The sequence below is a fragment of the Empidonax traillii genome, unplaced genomic scaffold (genome assembly GCF_003031625.1).
Source record: "Empidonax traillii isolate 1590-97213 ecotype Southwest subspecies unplaced genomic scaffold, ASM303162v1 scaffold1039:size287584, whole genome shotgun sequence".
In the NCBI taxonomy this organism is placed as follows: Eukaryota; Metazoa; Chordata; class Aves; order Passeriformes; family Tyrannidae; genus Empidonax; species Empidonax traillii.
The window spans coordinates 201,539-220,302 of NW_020956232.1; the positions used below are offsets into that span (position 1 = coordinate 201,539).

Sequence of the window (18,764 nt, forward strand, 5' to 3'; positions counted from 1 at the left end):
CCAAAATTCGGCATAGGAGCCAAATCCAAAAGGATCTAAAGCCAAAGCTTGCAAACCCTGGTCTTTGTGACTCACCTCCTGGGGTATGTTCCAGGCCATGTAGACATGGCTCTTGAATTCGTCCATCCAGACTTCGGCCACCCTGAGCGCGTTCCTCCGGACGTGAGCAGTTAGATCTTCTGTGTATGGTTTGTGTGCTCTTTCAATGTGGGCAATCCTGGAGCACGGCAGAACCTCAACACTTCCTCCACACTGCCATACCTAGGAGGAAAAAAAAAAAGATATATTGCTAACTGAGAGCTCCCTACACCACTGTGGGCATCTAGCAAATACTCTGAAATTGTTTTATTTCTATGCTGATCGTTGCTGCAAAGGAGAATAAGTTGTCAAGACTTGTTTGAGAGGGGTTTTTTAGACACTTGTGAGAGGAGAGAGTTATTACCTTGCCCTACTACGAGTTTCTACCACTACTTAGTCTTAGGGCAGAACTTCTGCATTATCAGTAGCCTCTCATCACAATCTTACTGGATCAATTAAGTTCTTCTCAAGATTATAAAAAAGATTATTCATAGGACGTTCAAAACAGTAACAAAATCAACTGGTTCAAGAAATGCCCTACAGACGTTTCTCTCAGGCTTTTTTTGTTTTAAGACCACTAAAGTTTCAGGTTCTAGGAAGATGAAGAATATAAATGTGTCTTATGCTTTGCTTTAAACATAGTTCAGAAAGGAGTGACAAAGACCAAGACTGCCTAATGAGTGTTGTGTGAACAATTTCATCAGTCACTACTCTTACAATACATTTACAATGCAGGTTACTGTACCTGCTCGACTGTGTTTCAGTTTTGCCCTCTCCCACAACTGAGTTTATGTCCCTAACATTAATCATAAGTATTGCATTAAATTCTGATTTCCTCTTCCTGCTTTCAACAAAAGAGAAAAACACTTTGGCAGAGTTAAGAGTCAGTGAAGTACATGTATTATTTTACATGGAAGCTCTTTTTCCGTGTATCTTGTGTTATGTAAACTTCCTAACAAGATCAAGGCAGCCCATTCATAATGGTTGAGTGGATGCTGCTCAGGTGAAACCCCAAATGTACTCCAACTGTTTGATCCAGCTGAACAAGTACCTCAGTGTCCCAGAGACAGGTATACTCACTGAGAAGTGACAGAGTTTGCCTTATGATACTGCCTGCAGAGATTCCTGAGGCTTGGTGTCTCATCCTGAGAGAGCAAAAATGAGAGCAAGGGTGCTCCTTCCTCATACAGCTCATCCAGGAGAGTATATTCTGGTCTCCTTCCTAGTGGCCAGGGATGTGGGCTGGCAGAACATCCTGTTCTGGAGCTGATCTCAGACCCCTCCGGTCTGTCCATCCTATAGGCATATGCTCTACTAAGGAGGCACTTTGTTCAGTCATTCATTTTATATATTTAGACATCTGGCCTGAATACAGCATTTAGGCATTTGGCAGCTCCTGAGACCAGAAAATGTGGCATGAATTCAGAATGTTTACAAAGCTTTTTCTGAACTGGTGCCTAATTGCATTCAGCATATGTTGGGAGAAGAGATAGAGCCTTGGTTTTCAGAGCTCTATGGAAAATGAGCTATCCCATGAAACTGCTGTACAGTCAGGAAAGAAGCTGCAAAAGACTTCAGCATGTCTCTGTGTCCAGAACTTGGAAAACCATAAGAGTAAATAAACATAACCATTATCAACATCAGGACAAAACTGAGATGATAATAAATATTTTAAAAGAATTGTGAAATTGATCTGGCACAGGAATAAATAATCCGGAAACAGCATTTGTGTCCTGTCTTTCTAAATGTCTTATTAAGAGGGCAATCCAGTTTAACGATTTAACAAAATGAATAGTTTGTCAAACATTTAATTATAAATGATCAGCTACATCTCCTAATAAAGATTAAATGTGAAGTATCATCAGTCTGTGTTCACACAATGCCTGCTTTCAGTCCAAGTCACTTCTCAGTACAGCACTGACATCCAGCTATAAATAGTTTCAGAGTTACTCACTGTAAACTGCTTAAATTAGTTTCATAAAAGACATGGAAGATGTAGAGATGGTCATAACTTAGCCTGGGACAAGGCAATTCACATACCACATGCATTGCCTACTCTGCCCAGCCTTTGCTCATTTTAACTGGAGGTGGCCTAGATCCAAGTCTAAGCTGTGAACACCAAATCTTTTGTGGGATCTTCAGTTAGGTTTGAATGCCATCTTGATAACAGGTTGAGCCAAAAATTCGCAATCTGTAGTAAGCTGCATTTCCAAGTAAATTTCAAGGAACTGAAAATCTAAAAAGCAGACTCACCTATAATTTTAGTATTGATTCAGTAATCGATGAAATCTAATTTGACTGTATATTGAAGTTGTATGTTTTCAAAAAACGTTCTGAGATGACCAAATCTGTAATATAGTTTGTAAATAACAACTACTTACTACTACAATTAATCAAATCCAATGGTCACTCCTTCTTCCCAGACCTTGTTGGTCTTTGTTCTATTTACAAAGACTAGTTAATTACCATCAATTAATTAGCTATCAGTACAGATGCTGATGGAAGAAGTGGGTTGTATTAAACAGTTTCAAAACCATATTCTGTTATTTCTGAGCAAAAATCTCCGAAAATCCATGAAACTGTGATTAACACGCAGCAAAACTGGACTAGAGGTGTACACTAATAGCTTCCATATATCAAGATGAATAAAAGTCCTTTAATTAGTGACTTTTTAAAGAGGACACAAGAAACACATGGGCTCTGAAGATATGCAAGTTCCAGTTGTGCAGAGCTTACAGTCAGAGCGCTCAGAGCCCTTGCAGAGTGAAAGCAGAGGCAGTGCTTTAGGAGGGCAGAGAGCACAATCCTGACATGCTCAGCTGGTCACATCTGGGACAAGCCACAGTCCCCTTCTCTCCCAGAAGCTTTCTTTGCCAGTAAGCTGAGTAAACTCCTTATCTGAACTTTTCATTGCACATAGAGAATGGTCAGTCGTAAAAACCCAAAGTGCAGGTAGGTAATGCACTAAAGTGGGACATGAAACTCTCCTGCAACCTCATGGAATTCTGGATTCCCGACTCCTTAAAATGTGCGAAACCTCCAGCCAAGGAATGAAGGGCTTTGCTACTCATACCTTAGAGTTTTGATGTTTTGATTTTTTTAATTTTTGTAGATCTTAGAAGTAGTTATGTAGTAAATGTAGATTTTAGAGTAGCAACATATTATCCCTTTACCCTAACACACCAGCTCAAACCCCTGTTACCCATTCCCTAAATTCCACAGCCTGTTTAGTCTTTTTTTCAAGGTAGTATAGTAGAAGAACATCCTAACCCTACGGAACAAGATATAGCCATAGACCCAATAACCTTCAGGCCTAGAATTCTGGAAGGCCTCCAAGGACATTATGTGCTCTGAGGAAGATGAAGAAGAGGGGGTCCCAAAACGCTCCCAGACCCAATTTCCAAGAGGCGTGGTGGGGGCAGAACCTGGGTGGTAGCTGGACAGGATTGGGTGAAAATCATTATAAAAACTGTGAACATCTCGATTTCGGGAGCGTGCGCTGGGGTATTCCAGACAGCCTGGGGGCTCATTAAAATCTTTGTATCCTTATCTTATCTCCTACCTAATTTGGTTTGGAGTCTTTTTTTCCCCACAGCCATTTAGGCAACATACAATAAATATAAAACACTGGACTGAACTGGATCTATGAATACTAAACAATGAACATGATTAACTACTACAAGAAGTGTCAGAGTTTTTTTCAATTCTTCCCTGATTATGTTTTAAATAAGGAAATTTCTTGCAGTTTGTTTCTTTCCCTCTTAGACAGACTGTCCACTTGAATCTGACCACTCTGTGGATAACTGGATGTTTTTCAAGATATCTTGAGAAGGTATAAATCTCATAACAAAAGTGCACAGAAGAGACTAATTTATTACTCTGAATCAATACCTTTTAGTCAAATATAATTTTTAGGTTTTTTTTAATTAATATTTTAATACTAAGAAATATATTTTCTTAAAGACTCTACTCAGAGGGAAATTACAAAGCCTTTTAGAGGGATCTGTTCTTCATCTAATAAAATTCCTGTAGACAAGAGAATGTCTTTATAGTAAAGAAATAGGAATAGCAATGAAGGGGTCAGTTCCTCACAACTTCACACATCTCCCCTGTGAATTTTACAGCAATTTTTTTGCTGTCATTAGCATTCTTTATTCATGCTTCATCCATACTGAACAGCTTTCTAGCTCTCCAGAACTCTTCTTTTATGTAATGGCTATAAATATATACAAAAGTTTAAAACGAGTGGAGCTTTTGCAAATTATCACCCATGACTTCAGCAGCAAGTCTAAAGATAAAAGAGCTTCAAAGACGTTTTTTAAATCACATGGATTTGAAGAACGGTTTGAAGAAAAATCTCTTCTATCTCTGAGCATACTGTGGCTGCAATCAGTAATACTTAATGACTAACCTGCTTGTATAAATTGCAAGAAGGAAATGTGCTTAATTTCCTCAACTATGGTTAAAAGGAAATTCAGCACCTTTTCCTGTTGCCTAGGAAGATGTTTTACCTATCATTGGCAAGAGGTGGAAATTGCCAGCAATAGTCTCAGTTTCCTGGCAAATCTCTAAATACACATAAGCACTTGTAAAAAATAACATGTGCTTTCATCACTGTGACACAATAAATAGCAATTCACGTTTCATGCTGTAAAAGCACCAATTTCCAACAGGTCTCAGACTTTGCCTTAAGGTAAAGACCTCAGGAAGTTTTGAAGTGTGAGGGACTGTATATCTTTGGGAACACTTCACATGATTTTGGAGCTCCAGAAAGGCAGAAAGTTTGTTCTGCTTTGGAGGAATTCCTTGAGGTTCTGGTCCTGATGGTTCAGTTTGCACAAACAGTCTTTCAGAAAAAGAACTCCCCAACTGGAGTTTCCCTTCCAAAGAGCTCTCAGAGGCCACTTCAGTGTGTTTTCAGTGCTCCCTTCCAAGAGGGTCTTAGAAAGGGCTGTTTATTCTTGAATTTCCTGAGGAGGTTCATATATTTGGTATAGCCCCAAAAAGGGCTTAGATGGATTCCTCCTATTGAAAGGGTTCTTTGTTCCTTCCTCACTAGCAAAAGGTAGTAAAATTCCATTAAAAAACTCAGGGTCTAAAGGGAAAGTAGCAGTGCCAAGGTGAACACTTACAAAGCTAAAAGACTAAAAGCCTATGACCTAAACTAAGCAAAGCAAGTGAGAGATGATAGGAACATTAATGTTATACAGAGAATCTACAGGGGGGGCAGGAAAAGTAAAAAAAAAAAAAAAAAAAAAAAGATGATCTTCCCTTTTAAATCTTCAGTTGTTATGGCTTACCTGGAGAATTTGTCCAAGCTCTATGCACTTCATACTGTTAATTTACCAAAGGTACATTTACACATTGTTCTAATTGTAATTGTGGCCCTACATCTGTGTGAATTTATGTTCAGTAAGATTAAAGTAATACCACAGAGCAAACAGAAAACATGATCTTCACATCGGGAGAGCCAGAAAGGCAGCGGGCATGTAAAACCATGGAGAGGACACAGATGGTGGCACACATCCTTACAAATGCCTAAACCCATCTGGCCACAATTGTTTTAAAGCAAAGTCAATTCACATCTGGAAAATTTGTTTCACTAGGCAGAAGTCTTACCTTCTATTTAGCTTTATTTTTAAATCCATATCCTTTAGCAAATCCTTTCCAATTTCATTTAAACATATTTGAATTTGCATGTTTAATCAAAACAATTACAGCTCTGAAGCTAATCCCTCTCTTGAATATTTAATTTATACTTGATTATAAAATGATATAACACTTCTTCATTAGAAGTGTTTCTTTTTATCTCTTTAATCACTGAGTGTTCTTTTCATGTTACAGAACCTAAATCTAATAAAAAAATAAACCCTACATGATGCTGAGCAGTTTATTAGCATGTACTGCATTCATTAAATTTACACAGATTGTGCAGTTTCTCCCAGAGCTGATGTGACCTTGTTTGAAATCATCCTGTACTTTGGACTGCAAACAAAACCTTTTAATAATTAAGTAATGTCCCAAAAAGCTGAAGTAATTTCTAGTTTCTGTGAAGTTTGCAAACGACAAAATTAGAAGAACTCATTAAAGATGACCTCAAGATAAAAAAAAATAGTTAGTTTGAATTAATTACTACTGTAGATACAAACTAATAGTTACAAATATCTTTAACATTTATTTTGGGGAACAATTTAATGTAAAAACTATTTGTAGATCTTGTTAACCTTTGTCATTACCATGCTTACTGATAACCAGTAATGAGCTTGATACATGTGAGTATGAATAAATTATTTTTATTCAATATCACGATCATTTTGAGTCTGTATTTTTGTATCTTGACAGGTGACTGCAGAAAGGACAGAGAGAATGGTCAGACACAGAGATGACTGAAATCAATATTGACATCTCCAGTTGCAATCGGTGAGTTTTCAATCACACCCTGAAGTTTTTGGATTGTCATGTGCATTTGGGTATCTGTCCCTGTAGACCTAGAAACTACACTCACTGGATGAAACATGCAAATCTTTATTTAGTCATACCTTCACTGAAGTCAGATAATCTTTACTAAATAATTGGAGTATTGACAATAAGTATTGATGGATTTGGCTAATTTTCCCCAGAGTTCAGCAAGAAGACGTGCACAGCTTTGCTTATTCCACTGGTCTCAAATAGCTTCCTCTCACTAAAGAAGTCTGCCCAAACAGTAAACACAGAGTCCTGGCCTAAGGCACAGAAATTCAGAATTAGAAAAAGGAGAATATAGATGGACAAGAAGAGAAAGAAAATGCACAGCTTATTGAAGCTATGGTTCTGGTTTACTCCCTGCTTCCAGATATTGAATGAGCTAAAAAAGAGAATCCTGTCAATGGTGTGTATCCCAGCAGAGTGAAAGTTACATCACAGAGGGATGCAACTGAGTTTCAAGAGGTGACTGCCTATAGTGACAGCTCAGAAGAGTATGCTAAAAGATATCAGAGACTAGAGAGACAGATCTTTAAAATTACTTTGCCTGTTTTACTGAAACTCTGTGAGGTTCTTGAAGACTAGTCTAATTATCATCACACAAGCCTGTCATACTTTCAGGTAAACCTTTCTCTTTGTATGTGAGAACAGGTTTTTTCCATAACCAAGATGATATCTTAATGTGACACTGTAAGCAACCTATAAAAACACACACCTACAATCTAAAAGATTTTTCAAAAGGAAAAAAAAAACTTTTACATAAATAGAGCTGCTCTTCATTTTTAAAATGTAAATCATCCTTTAAATCTAACTTTTTGAAGTCATCATTAACTGCCTCATGCGCCTTATTTTACATTAATTATGCCTTTATAAAAAACTCTCATTGAAAAAGTAATACATGTAAAGATTCTTCTCATATTAAATTGCCATTACTTTCCTGCCTCTTTTAGCTAATTGCTTCATTATGTACTTTTTAAATTGTTTTGTTCTGCAGGGATTAATTCTGAATGTATTTTCATGAGGTGTGAAACTTTTACAGTATGTTGTTAAACCACGTATGGTGCGTTGCTGGTTTACAATTGCAGGAGCTATTCTCTGCCTGTGTCACTTGGAGATAACATGCTTCAAGGGTCACTGAAGGCATATGGCTTCATTCAGTTCTCTTTCAAATGTGTCTATCTCATTGCCAGGCACATCAGTCAAGTTGAAGTCATGAATAGGAAGTAAAAGAAATCACTTTTTAATCTTAAAAGGCTCAAAAGCAGAAAAGCGAACAGGATCACCACTGGTTTAGCATCCAGTCTTGTTAATCTTGCACTATTCCTAGGCTTGATCACAGAACAGATGAGAATATCCTGAGTTGGAAGGGACCCATCAGGATCATCAAATCCAACTCCGGGCCCAGCACTGGACCATTCCCAAGAGTGACACCGTGTGTCATATGGTGTCATGCCAAACACAAGGGGGAAAATTAGTGAAGAGGAATGCTTGGAGTGGTAGAATCCCAACTCACCCTTATGCATCCTGGAGCCCAGCTTTCCTGCCTGCCAGTGGGAAGTGGGGGATGAATTCCTTGTTCTGCTTTGCTTGTGCATGTGGCTTTTGCTTTACCTACTGAACTGTTTATATCCCAACCTGCAAGTTTTCTCACTTTTACGCTTCTGATTCTCTCCCCCACCCCACCCCACCCCAGGGAAGTGAGTAAGCAGCCACATGGGGCTTGGCTGCAGCTGGGCTTAAATCATGACACATGTTAAAACAAATATGGAATCTTCACAGCCACAAAGAATTGGAATACTAGACAGTACAATGGCATTCCACTACGCCACAACTGGAAAGTGCAGAAGGGTATTAAACACGAGGCTAATAATGCACCAATTAATTTACATCTCACCTGGGTCCACCGATTTTAAAGTGTATATTGACTTTAACTGTTTTACTTCTTTCCATACCACCAAACCCAACAACTTCCTCTCATAAAACATCAAGATATCTACATTACTTCCCAGTTGGTAATGTGCAACCACACAGGCACAGTTCATGAAAAAATATTTGTGGGAAATCTCTGTGTGGCTTCATTGTCCTTTCTTGTAGGGTATAGTGATGCCATATGTTAGCTGGTGCCATAACAATTCCCTTTCCTGTGGGAGCAGCTAATAAAATGTTCTCTCCTCAGAAATGGCAAAAACACAAAAATGATTCACTGTTAATGCTGTCTGTATGTATAATTACACATGCTGTAGCTCCAGGTTACCTGCTGAGGCATTCATGGGCAAAATAGGGGAAAAAACCAATTATTCCAATGTAGGAGTGACTGAAACCAGAACAAGCCGCAAGAAGCCAGTTTCTGCTGGCATCATGACTGGCAGAATTTGGAGGAATGACAATTCTTTATTTTATTCTCAAAAGAGCTTTTTTTTTAACCTGTACTTTTAATTTGTTAGAATTACAACCCCATAAATAGAGAACTTTAGTCTGTCTCACCTTGGGATTCAGATTGTTAACACAGTGAGGTACTTTGCAAAACAAAACTAACTCTAGGAATAAATTTGTGTGCACTGATAAGCCACTGCTGGTTACAGAGGGTGCTGGTTAAGTGCTTATGCCATACTTGCACTGCTAAGGGATTGTTTTTATCTTGGTGAAAGTCTGAGCTATGAAAAGCACTGGCTACATCTCATAAGAAGTAACATTTGGCCAATCTTTACAATTTTTTTCTTCAGTCTAGAAATGGTCTCTTCTTAATTCACAAAATGGATAAAAGCAAAATAGACTTCTGTTTAAAGCTTTAATGCAAAGTTAAAGACTTAAGAAACAGTAATTAAGTGTGATATAAATAGAGCACCTAAGAATTCTCAGCCCTTTGCCTCTGCACACCATCAACATAATACTGGTGAACAGCACCTATGATCATATGCTAAGGATACTCTACACCAAATCATTCTGTGCAGGCAAAGAATATTGGTCTACTTTTTAAAATCAAGTTATGTGCTTTAAGACTTCAGCAAGTGATGATAGCTGTAAGTGCAAGAATGGGGGACGTCTTGATTCATTTTCCTGAAGGGTGTTTAGGAAAGATCTGCATTGCTCAGTGGAGTGCCATGAAAGGGGACCCAGCAGCAAGGACAGAAAGGGACACTATGCACACGTGACACATCCCAGTTGTGCAAACAGTCCCACAACTCAGCAGCTCCGTGGAAAATCCTCTCACTTTCTCTGTTCATTCCCAGTCATTTTGACCTCTTGGCACACCAGCCTGTCAATTTTCTTAACACAAGAGTTTTTCAGGCAGCACGGGAAATCATAAATTGATGAACATTAAAACTAGCCCTGCAATTTAAAAAGAAGAAAAAAAAAAGGTACAATTAAAAGTTTACTGAACTGGAGGTGTTCAGAGATAGTGGGTATGGGGAGCCTTTCAGACGACTGTGCTAGCAGGGCCAAAGCACTGGTGTGCTGCAAGAGCAAGAAAAAGATCATGGCAAGAAGGAGAAAATATAAGCCAGTGTAGCTGTTTAAGCCCATGTGCTGCAGACCTAAATCCTACTCTGAACACTTGTTGTAATTTAACCCAGCAATTAAACACCACCTGCTCCCTCCCCCTGCCCTGCCCCCAGTGGGATGAGGGAGAGACTTGGAAAAAAAGTAAAATTCATGGGTTGAGATAATTTAATATGACAGAAAAGTAATGGAAAATAATAACAATAATGATAAAGGAATCAGAATATACAAAAGAAATTATGCACAATGCAATTGCTCCCTACCTGCAACTGATGCCCAACCAGTTCTTAAGCAGCAGCACCCTCTGGCCAGGCTCTATCAGCGGTCCTAGCTGAGGCCCCCAGCCTGCTCATGGGTGGGGGCAGTGTGAGAAGCTGAAAAGTCCTTGACTTAATGCAAACTTAGCAACAACTGAAACATCAACGTGTTATCAGTTATTCTCATCCTAAATCCAAAACACAGTACTACATCAGCTACTAAGGAGGAAATTACCTCCACCCCAGCCAAAACCAGAACAGCTATTCAAATGTTTTCCTTAATAAAATCAGACATCTATTTACAAGTAATATATTCACAGGCTCATGTAATTTATGGCCCATGTTAGAAACACTGACAGGTAAAATTGCTGGAAACTTCTCAGGAAAGAGGAAAAAGTCCAAAGTGTTTTCAGATAAATATGGAGATTTGGGGGCAAATGTAAATATCTTTACTTGCTTGTGATTATCAAAGAGAAGACTATTGCAAGGGCAAATTCTGAGAAAGATATCTCAGGTAAGAAACAATCAGGAAACACACGCACTGTGGATTGGAAATGGCTGGACACGAAAGCAGCAATAGGCTCCTATGCATCATATGGGAAAGACTAAGTTAGCTAGTTGGCAGTGAAGAATCATGATCCCAGAAGCATATGGGGTGGGAGGGAGGTTAAAGAAAAAATAGACTGTTAAGAAACAAAACTCCATTAAAAAAATCATACCCCAAAGACCCTACCCCAAAAGAAACAAACAAATAATGGAAACCACCTCTGGAATTTGAGAAAACAATAGATCAGAGAGAGGCATGGTGGACCTCACAGCTGCTTGCTACACTACAGTATGGAAAATACCCCAAAGAACACGGGGACTATTTTCTGTTCAAATAACTCATTTCTTCATCTCTATCCATAAACCGCATTCCTCTAATTCTCCACTAACAGAAAGAGCATCAGCCTCATCTAAGGTCAACAGACAAACCAGCAGACTAACAAGAAACAAAGCAACTAATTTCACTATGGCAGTACACTGTATAAAAGTGACATGCCATACTCAGTCTAACTATAAATGCAATTTTCCTCCTGGGTCAGCTGATGTAAAGTCCTGATATATCATTTGGTGGGAGCAAGATCCATTCCTTTTCCCTTAAAGAGCTATTAACTTCTAACAAAATTTCCTCTTACCCATTTAACAGGGCCATTATACCCTTGTGAACATGAATTCATCTGCAAGCACAAAGTCTTTGTGACACACAGAATTACTCTAAGTCAAAGCCTGGGCTTACATTCCCTTGACTCCACTGATAACGTAGTCTGTGACCCGAGGCAGATCACTGAATATTTGATCAGGCATCCCCGAAAGTGGTACAAATAACTTTGTTGTAACAGATATTTGGGGGCTTTATCAAGCACGTAGGCTGCTTTAAAAGGCAAAAGGATTTCTACAGGCTTGATTTTGATAGAAAATCTGCTGACTTCAGTAGGAATTGGAAGAGGCCTTTAAGAAGCCTATGGAAAACTGGACTTGAACGATCCAAAGCATCAAGGATCTGATTGATTGCATCCAGTTGATTGCAATGGATTTGTAGGGTCTTCTGTATCTACAAATACTGCTTGTGCAAGCAAAACCCAGAAGCAGAGCCCAAATAACAGTAAGAAACGTCAGCTTTAAACTCACATTGTGTTTCCACTATAAGGTAGTTAGCAACAGCTCCTGCTTGGTCACATGGATAAGCAATATGATTCCAGTTTTCTCTCCAAATGCAATCTGGTCCCTTAAAAGCCCACTTAGGTCCATTCAATTGGGAATGATTGAACATAAACCAAGAAGAAGCATTATGCATCCTATTGTGAATTTACAAATATGGCTCTGTATCACAGTAAATGAATCTTTCAAAAATCCCAGTTAAAGTGATTGAGCTGCTCAAAAGGGATTCTGTCAAGTCTTGCATCAAGCAGCCTGCCTTTATTTTTTTTTTATGGGGCAAATAAATAGCTTTGCAAGAAAACATTTGCTTGAGGAGAAAATAAAGTGTTGCTTCTAAGAATCAAAATGCATTCGTATTTTTAACTTATCTGTCAGCTTCTAGCTCAAGGCAACAGATCTCTATTAATATTTATTTAATATTATATGTTTAATATTTTACAATTGTTATTAGAAAACCACAGACAAGGGTAATAATCTTAGAAGTTAAAATAATACACCAAATCAGAGACGAATAGAGCTGGGTAGTGAATCAAATTCATCAGAGTCAAGAGAATAATTCTCCAAAGACCTGTTTTCTGTGGCTTGTAACAGTTTATCAACAACGGATACTTCAAATACAGTTTCCAATAGTTGGGGATTTTCTTGCACTCATGTAACACAAAATAACTAGATATTTGTGTGGATGATGAGGTGACAGAAGTACCTCCTAGGTGAGGACAGGGGGATAAGTCTCCATTTTGTCAGGGTCTAATTCCTCACAGAAGTTTGGCTCACAGTAGTTTTACATCCTCTGGAACAAAATCAGCAATAGAAGGACACTCCTGCTGCTATTTCTGCAGTCAAAAGTAAACTCTCCTGTTTCTGGAGATGTTTGCTCTTACATGCTTATGCATAAAATTTCCCTACCCGTGCACACAGTGTCTGCTTCTCCATTATCCTGCATGATAATGCTTATCACACAGAATACTAGATGAATACTAGATGAATACTAGATGAATCAAGATACTTCCTAAAAAAAAAAAAAAAGAAAGTGGCAATGAAAGATGAAGCACCGTGGGCAATATGTTATCATGGATTGCAGAACACTATTTTAAAATAGGAACATTATTTATTAAACTAATACTGTAATTATAATGTAGTTTTTGTAGAGCAATTACTATTTTTATTAAGTGATTCATCATAGGCCTTGCAGTTGAAAGCAACACAAGTAATCTAGAGATGACTGGTCCTGCATAGACAAAACTGTAACTCAGCAGTAGAGACAGATCATCCAGTCTGAAATCACCTGCTGACTACAGTTTTCCATGTAGCCCTATCCACAGGATATCCACGATGTTCGTCACACCCGCGTGATGCCTAGTGCCGAATGCCAAACAGATGATCGCCTTGTGCGCTGTAAACTTAACCTCCACCTTAAGTTCAAACCTAAAAAGGGCAGCATTCCTAGAAGGAGACTTCAAGTTAACAGTCTTCAAACAGCTACAGTAAGGGACAGTTTCCAGGCAAATCTCCAATCCAGGCTCGAAGTTCATTCCACAGATCCCTCTCCCAAAGCACTTTGGCAACTTATTAAAAATAGCGTTCTGCAGTCCTCTGAAGAATCCTTAGGGTTCTCCTTTAAGAAAAACAAGGACTGGTTTGATGAAAACAATCATGAGATCCAGGAATTGTTGAGTAAGAAGAGAACTGCTCACCAAGCCCATATTGCTCAGCCATCTTGTCATATAAGAAAAGCAACCTTTCGACTCGCATGCAGCAAGCTACAACAGAAACTTCGTGACATACAGAACAAGTGGTGGACCAATCTTGGGGAAAAAAACCAATTATGCGCAGATACAGGGGATTACAGGGGATTCTATGAGGCTCTGAAAACAGCCTACGGTCCTACACACCAGGTTCAAAGCCCTCTACTCAGTGCAGATGGCCAAACGCTTCTCACAGATAAAGTTTCCATTTTGAATCGATGGTCTGAACACTTCCAGACTCTCTTCAGTACTAGTTGTGTAGTTCAGGACTCAGCAATACAGTACATTTCACAACAACCAGTGAAAACAGAACTGGAGACTGCCCCCACCATGGGAGAAACTCTTAAAGCAATACAGCAGGTGAAAATTGGCAAGGCAGCTGGGGTTGATGGAATCCCACCTGGAATCTGGAAGCACTCCATGTTAAGTTTCACGAATTTGTGGTGCGCTGCTGGGAACGAGGTGAACTGCCTTCAAACCTTCGTGACGCTGTCATCGTCACCTTTTACAAGAGGAAAGGAGATAAATCAGACTGCTCAAATCACCGAGGTATTACTCTGCTCTCCATTGCTGGTAAAATCCTTGCAAGAATTCTTTTGAACAGACTAATACCCACCATAGCAGAAGATCTTCTACCTGAAAGCCAATGTGGTTTTCGAGCCAACAGAGGTGCCACAGATACGGTATTTGTTCTCAGACAACTGCAAGAGAAGTGTCGGGAACAGAACAAAGGACTCTATGTTACCTTTGTTGATCTCACCAAGGCTTTCGACACTGTGAGCAGAAAAGGTCTGTGGCAGATTTTGGAACGTTTAGGATTTCCTCTCAAGTTCCTCAAAATGATCATCTCACTTCATGAGGACCAGCGCGGTCAAGTCAGATATGGGGACGCACTTTCTGAGCCGTTTCCAATAGCCAGTGGTGTGAAGCAAGGCTGCGTTCTCGCACCAACCTTATTCACGATCTTCTTCAGCATGATGCTCCAAAGGGCCACGGCAGACCTCGATGATGAAAACGGTGTCTACATTCGATATCGTACTGATGGGAGCCTATTCAACCTAAGGCGACTGAAGGCCCACACTAAGAACTTAAACCATCTTGTCCGTGAGCTGCTTTATGCTGATGATGCTGCCCTCGTCACCCACACAGAAGTAGCTCTGCAGCGTTTAACATCCTGCTTTGCAGAGGCTGCTGAGCTTTTTGGTCTGGAAGTCAGCTTGAAGAAGAGGAGATACAAGGACTGCCTGAAACAATCCCTCAGCCTTGGCCATATTGATCACCACCATTGGTCTACCCTGGCCTCCAATCGGGAGGCCTGGAGACACACCATCTATAACACTGCTGCTGCTTTTGAGAACACACGCAGGATCACTCTCGAGGAGAAAAGACAACGCAGAAAGAATGGTGTCTCGTCGATATCACCTGGGGAGTCTTTCTGCTGTATGTTCTGCAACCGGACTTGTCTATCTCACATTGGCCTTTTTAACCATCAGCGCGCTTGTAGCAAGCGTGGGTAGAGCCCTTCTCAAATCTTCGTTCGCGAAGCCTAGCCATGATGATCCACAGGAAATGACAGGCAGCCCCTGGGAGCTGCACCTCTAGGGAGAAGTGCTTAGGATGCCCCTGAATGCCATGGCTCCCCACCATAATATGAGAACTCATTTGAGGTAGCCACCTGTACCTTGTAGTGTGTGGCCCCAGGTGTGCACCAGAAGCAGGTGGCTGAGGGAAGGACCTTGCTTTCCAAACTTAACATCTGTAGAAATAATACTGTGCTTCCCAAAAGCTTGAATATTGCCTTGTACATTCATCATAGGATCACAGAATGTGCTGAGTCAGAAGGGATCCATCAGGATCAGAGTCCAGCTCCTGGCCCTATACAGGACACCCTAAGAGTCACAGCATGGGCCTGAGAGCATCATCCAAAGGCTTCCTGAACTCAGACAGGCTTGGTGTTGTGACCACTTCCCTGGGGAGCCTGTTCCAGTGCCCAACCACCCTCTGGGTGAAACACTTTTTCCTGATATCAAGTCCTAACCCCCCCGACTCAGCTTCATGCTGTTTTCTTGAGCCCTGTCACTGGTCATGAGGGTGAAGAGATACCTGTCCTCTGCTTCCCCTCATGAGGATGCTGAAGACAGCAATAAGGTCTCCTCTCAGCCTTATCCTTATATTATCTGGAATACATTGAGAACTGTGAGAAGAGTTGGTAATAAACTGCTAAAAAAACCTATTCATTACAACTCAGTAATTTGTTTTCATACAGCCAGGAACACAGATCCAAGGCACAATAAAGTCAGATAAGGCAGCATATATTATGCCACCTTGCACACTATAATCTGTTACAGATGAAAGTATTTTATGTAGGTCAGGCACTGCTTCCTTGGAGACAGACAAAAAGCCGTAAGGAAATCAGAGCAGTGTCAGGCCTTATTCCAGTGATCCAGTCTACTCCAAAGTTTCAATTATTCAGACATTTGTGTCTCTCTGGTCTTGTCTATCAACATACTCTTCCCAATCAGCTCCTGCAAGGCTAAGAACAGCAGACCAGAGAGCATCATCTCATGATGCAAACCAAGAGGAAACTCCTTTCACTCAAGAGGAGGCAATAGCTTTGCCAGATGAAAAAAGAACAGAAAAATCATCGCAACACTGAGCTGCAAAACAAGGTTTTGGGAACAGAAGGCAGCTCTCTAGCCCTCACAGTGAGAAGAATGGTGTTGTTAAAAGAAGCAGTCTTCCATTTCACTCTGTCTTTCCTTAAAAAAGTGCTCCAATGTAACTGAAAGGGGATCTGTGCTTCACTCTTGCTGAAATAACACTTTATCCCTGACAGGCAGAAGAAAAAGAATCTCAAGGAACCAGAAGTAAGAACGAGCATTTTTTGTTATATCTTGCAGTCTCAGCAGAGAATTCTATATTCTTAAAATAAGTTCCTTATTTTGCTATTGTACAACAGCATGCTTTTATTCTGGCAACTCAAAGGTCCAAAATACAATGTTAGCTTCCACCAAGGTTTCATAGCAGGGTTCAGAATTTAGTTTTATAACACACACTGCACCATTTTTCATTACCACCTATGTATCTATGAATTTCTCTTGTATAAAAAACCTGAGAGATTCTCAAACAGAACAGCACTGTATTTTCAGAATGGTATTTAGCTGTGAAGAGATAAAGAGAAAACACACAAATCACACAGATTAGTGCATAGAGTAAATACGTGAAGAGCATACAGTGGAAAAAGAAAATATGTGCATTTATGCGCTTTATGAATATCTTAATTCCCTTTCCTCTGGAAGGCAGCATAAATGCCTCTGTATTCCACTTTGCTCCACAGGGATTTTCCTAATTTAAATAAACCGAGTAATCTAGAAAGGTTTTTCTCATCACGCCTGTGAGAAACCATCCTCCTTACGGAGTGTGGGATCACAGGTAAGCAGGGGGTTTCAGGTATCATCTCCGCAGAATTCTAGCCTTGTTACGCGAATGAAAGAATAATCCTAAAATTCTGCATTTTTACCCTCGTCCCTGATTAAGTTTTTTAAAAAGATATGAAGCTTTTTCTTTTCCTCTCTCTCCTTCCTCCTCAAAAACTAAATTCATCTGTTTGCAGATCAGTGGATCTCCTTTGCATACATTTTTTACTGTTTCCCCCCTGTAATAAAAAACAAGCTGTATTTTAAATGTAAGACACCAGTGTTGGCTAACTATGTGCCTTACCCTGATTCCAAGCTCTACATTCTCTCCTCCATATACTTCCATGCCTTCATCCAGTAATCCAATCTCTTGGAAGTATTCTCTGTCTACGATGAAGCACCCAATCAATGCAGGACTTCTGGAAGAACAAGCCAGCAGCAACCAAAATTAGCAGATAGATTATGAACAATTTTATTATTCACACATAGATGATATTTATAATTGCTGAGTAAAATGGTGAATAAAAACAGATTCTTAGGGAGGTATTTCTCAAACAGATTTGTTTAGCCTTGCCTCTGAATATTCTTAATTCTAAAGTGAAGTAAGTGCCATTGAAGGAGAATAGATTAAAAATTATTGCACATACATATTCACCAGAACAGACAGGATTTCAGAGCTAACAATACTAAATCCAGGAATCCCAGCTTTGTTTCTGAGACACCAGCCATTCTAGTCTCTGTCCCTGCTAAGTCCTCAAGTTCCTTGTCTGTGATAATTTCAAAGGATACCTACTGATGAGCAGTTTTGTGTGTTTAGTTAGAAGTCAGTTTCATCTAGAGCTAAGAAAACTTGTGTCTGTAAGCTTATGAAAAAAAAAAAAAAGATATTATTTCTTGAATAGGACCATCCAGATAAGGTTTTCTAATACTGAATCAAGAAATGTCTGCCCTTACCAGCATACTGTAACATTAGCTCATTGTCTTGGGCCAAATTTAAACACATCACATATCTTTACTGAATCAGTAAGCTCTACTTATGTCATAATTTGAACCAACCAGTTTTTACTACACTGAGCCAGTCTTAATAAGAGTTCAGGCACAGAGACTACAACTTCACCTTTATGAGATGCCCTGGAGAAGAACACAAAGTCATTGAGCCTTTTCATTTTTCTCCTATCTTCTAATATACAGGAGCAAGAAATAAAAATGTCTTTTCTGATTATTATGCTGGTATCATGCACTCTGGTAACACCAAGATATTAATTAACAGGACAGGGGAAATCATCCTGCTTTTATTGGGAACACTCAAGCTACAGTAAATGTAGACATCTGCTTTCAAACAGATTATAGGATGTCTTCCTTAATCACAAATTGTAATATCCTACAGAAATCTATATATTTATGATTTTAAGGGCCATAATAACCACTTTATAACAATGAAAGACTGTCTCAGATGCATTTATTAATGAAGAAAAAAGTAGTTAGCATCACTTCAAAAGTTATTTTTCTTATATGACAAGATACTCTTGCTTTTGGTGCTCTTTTAAAGTATTTCTCAGAGTACTTGCTTCCCTTTGTTATAATTCTCAAAGCATATTGGAGGC

The 18,764-nt window shown here is 39.4% G+C and overlaps 1 protein-coding gene across 1 annotated transcript in view; it reads right to left on the minus strand.

The window, feature by feature from the left end:
• The window catches only part of GALNT18 (polypeptide N-acetylgalactosaminyltransferase 18), a 126,112-nt gene that overhangs the window by 59,086 nt on the left and 48,262 nt on the right, over window positions 1-18,764 (minus strand). Inside the window, exons 6-7 of the mRNA XM_027904314.1 lie at window positions 17,465-17,579; window positions 76-261 (exon numbers count right to left, since the gene is read on the minus strand). Coding sequence (XP_027760115.1) covers window positions 76-261; window positions 17,465-17,579 — 301 coding nt within the window. The remainder of the gene's footprint in view (window positions 1-75; window positions 262-17,464; window positions 17,580-18,764) is intronic.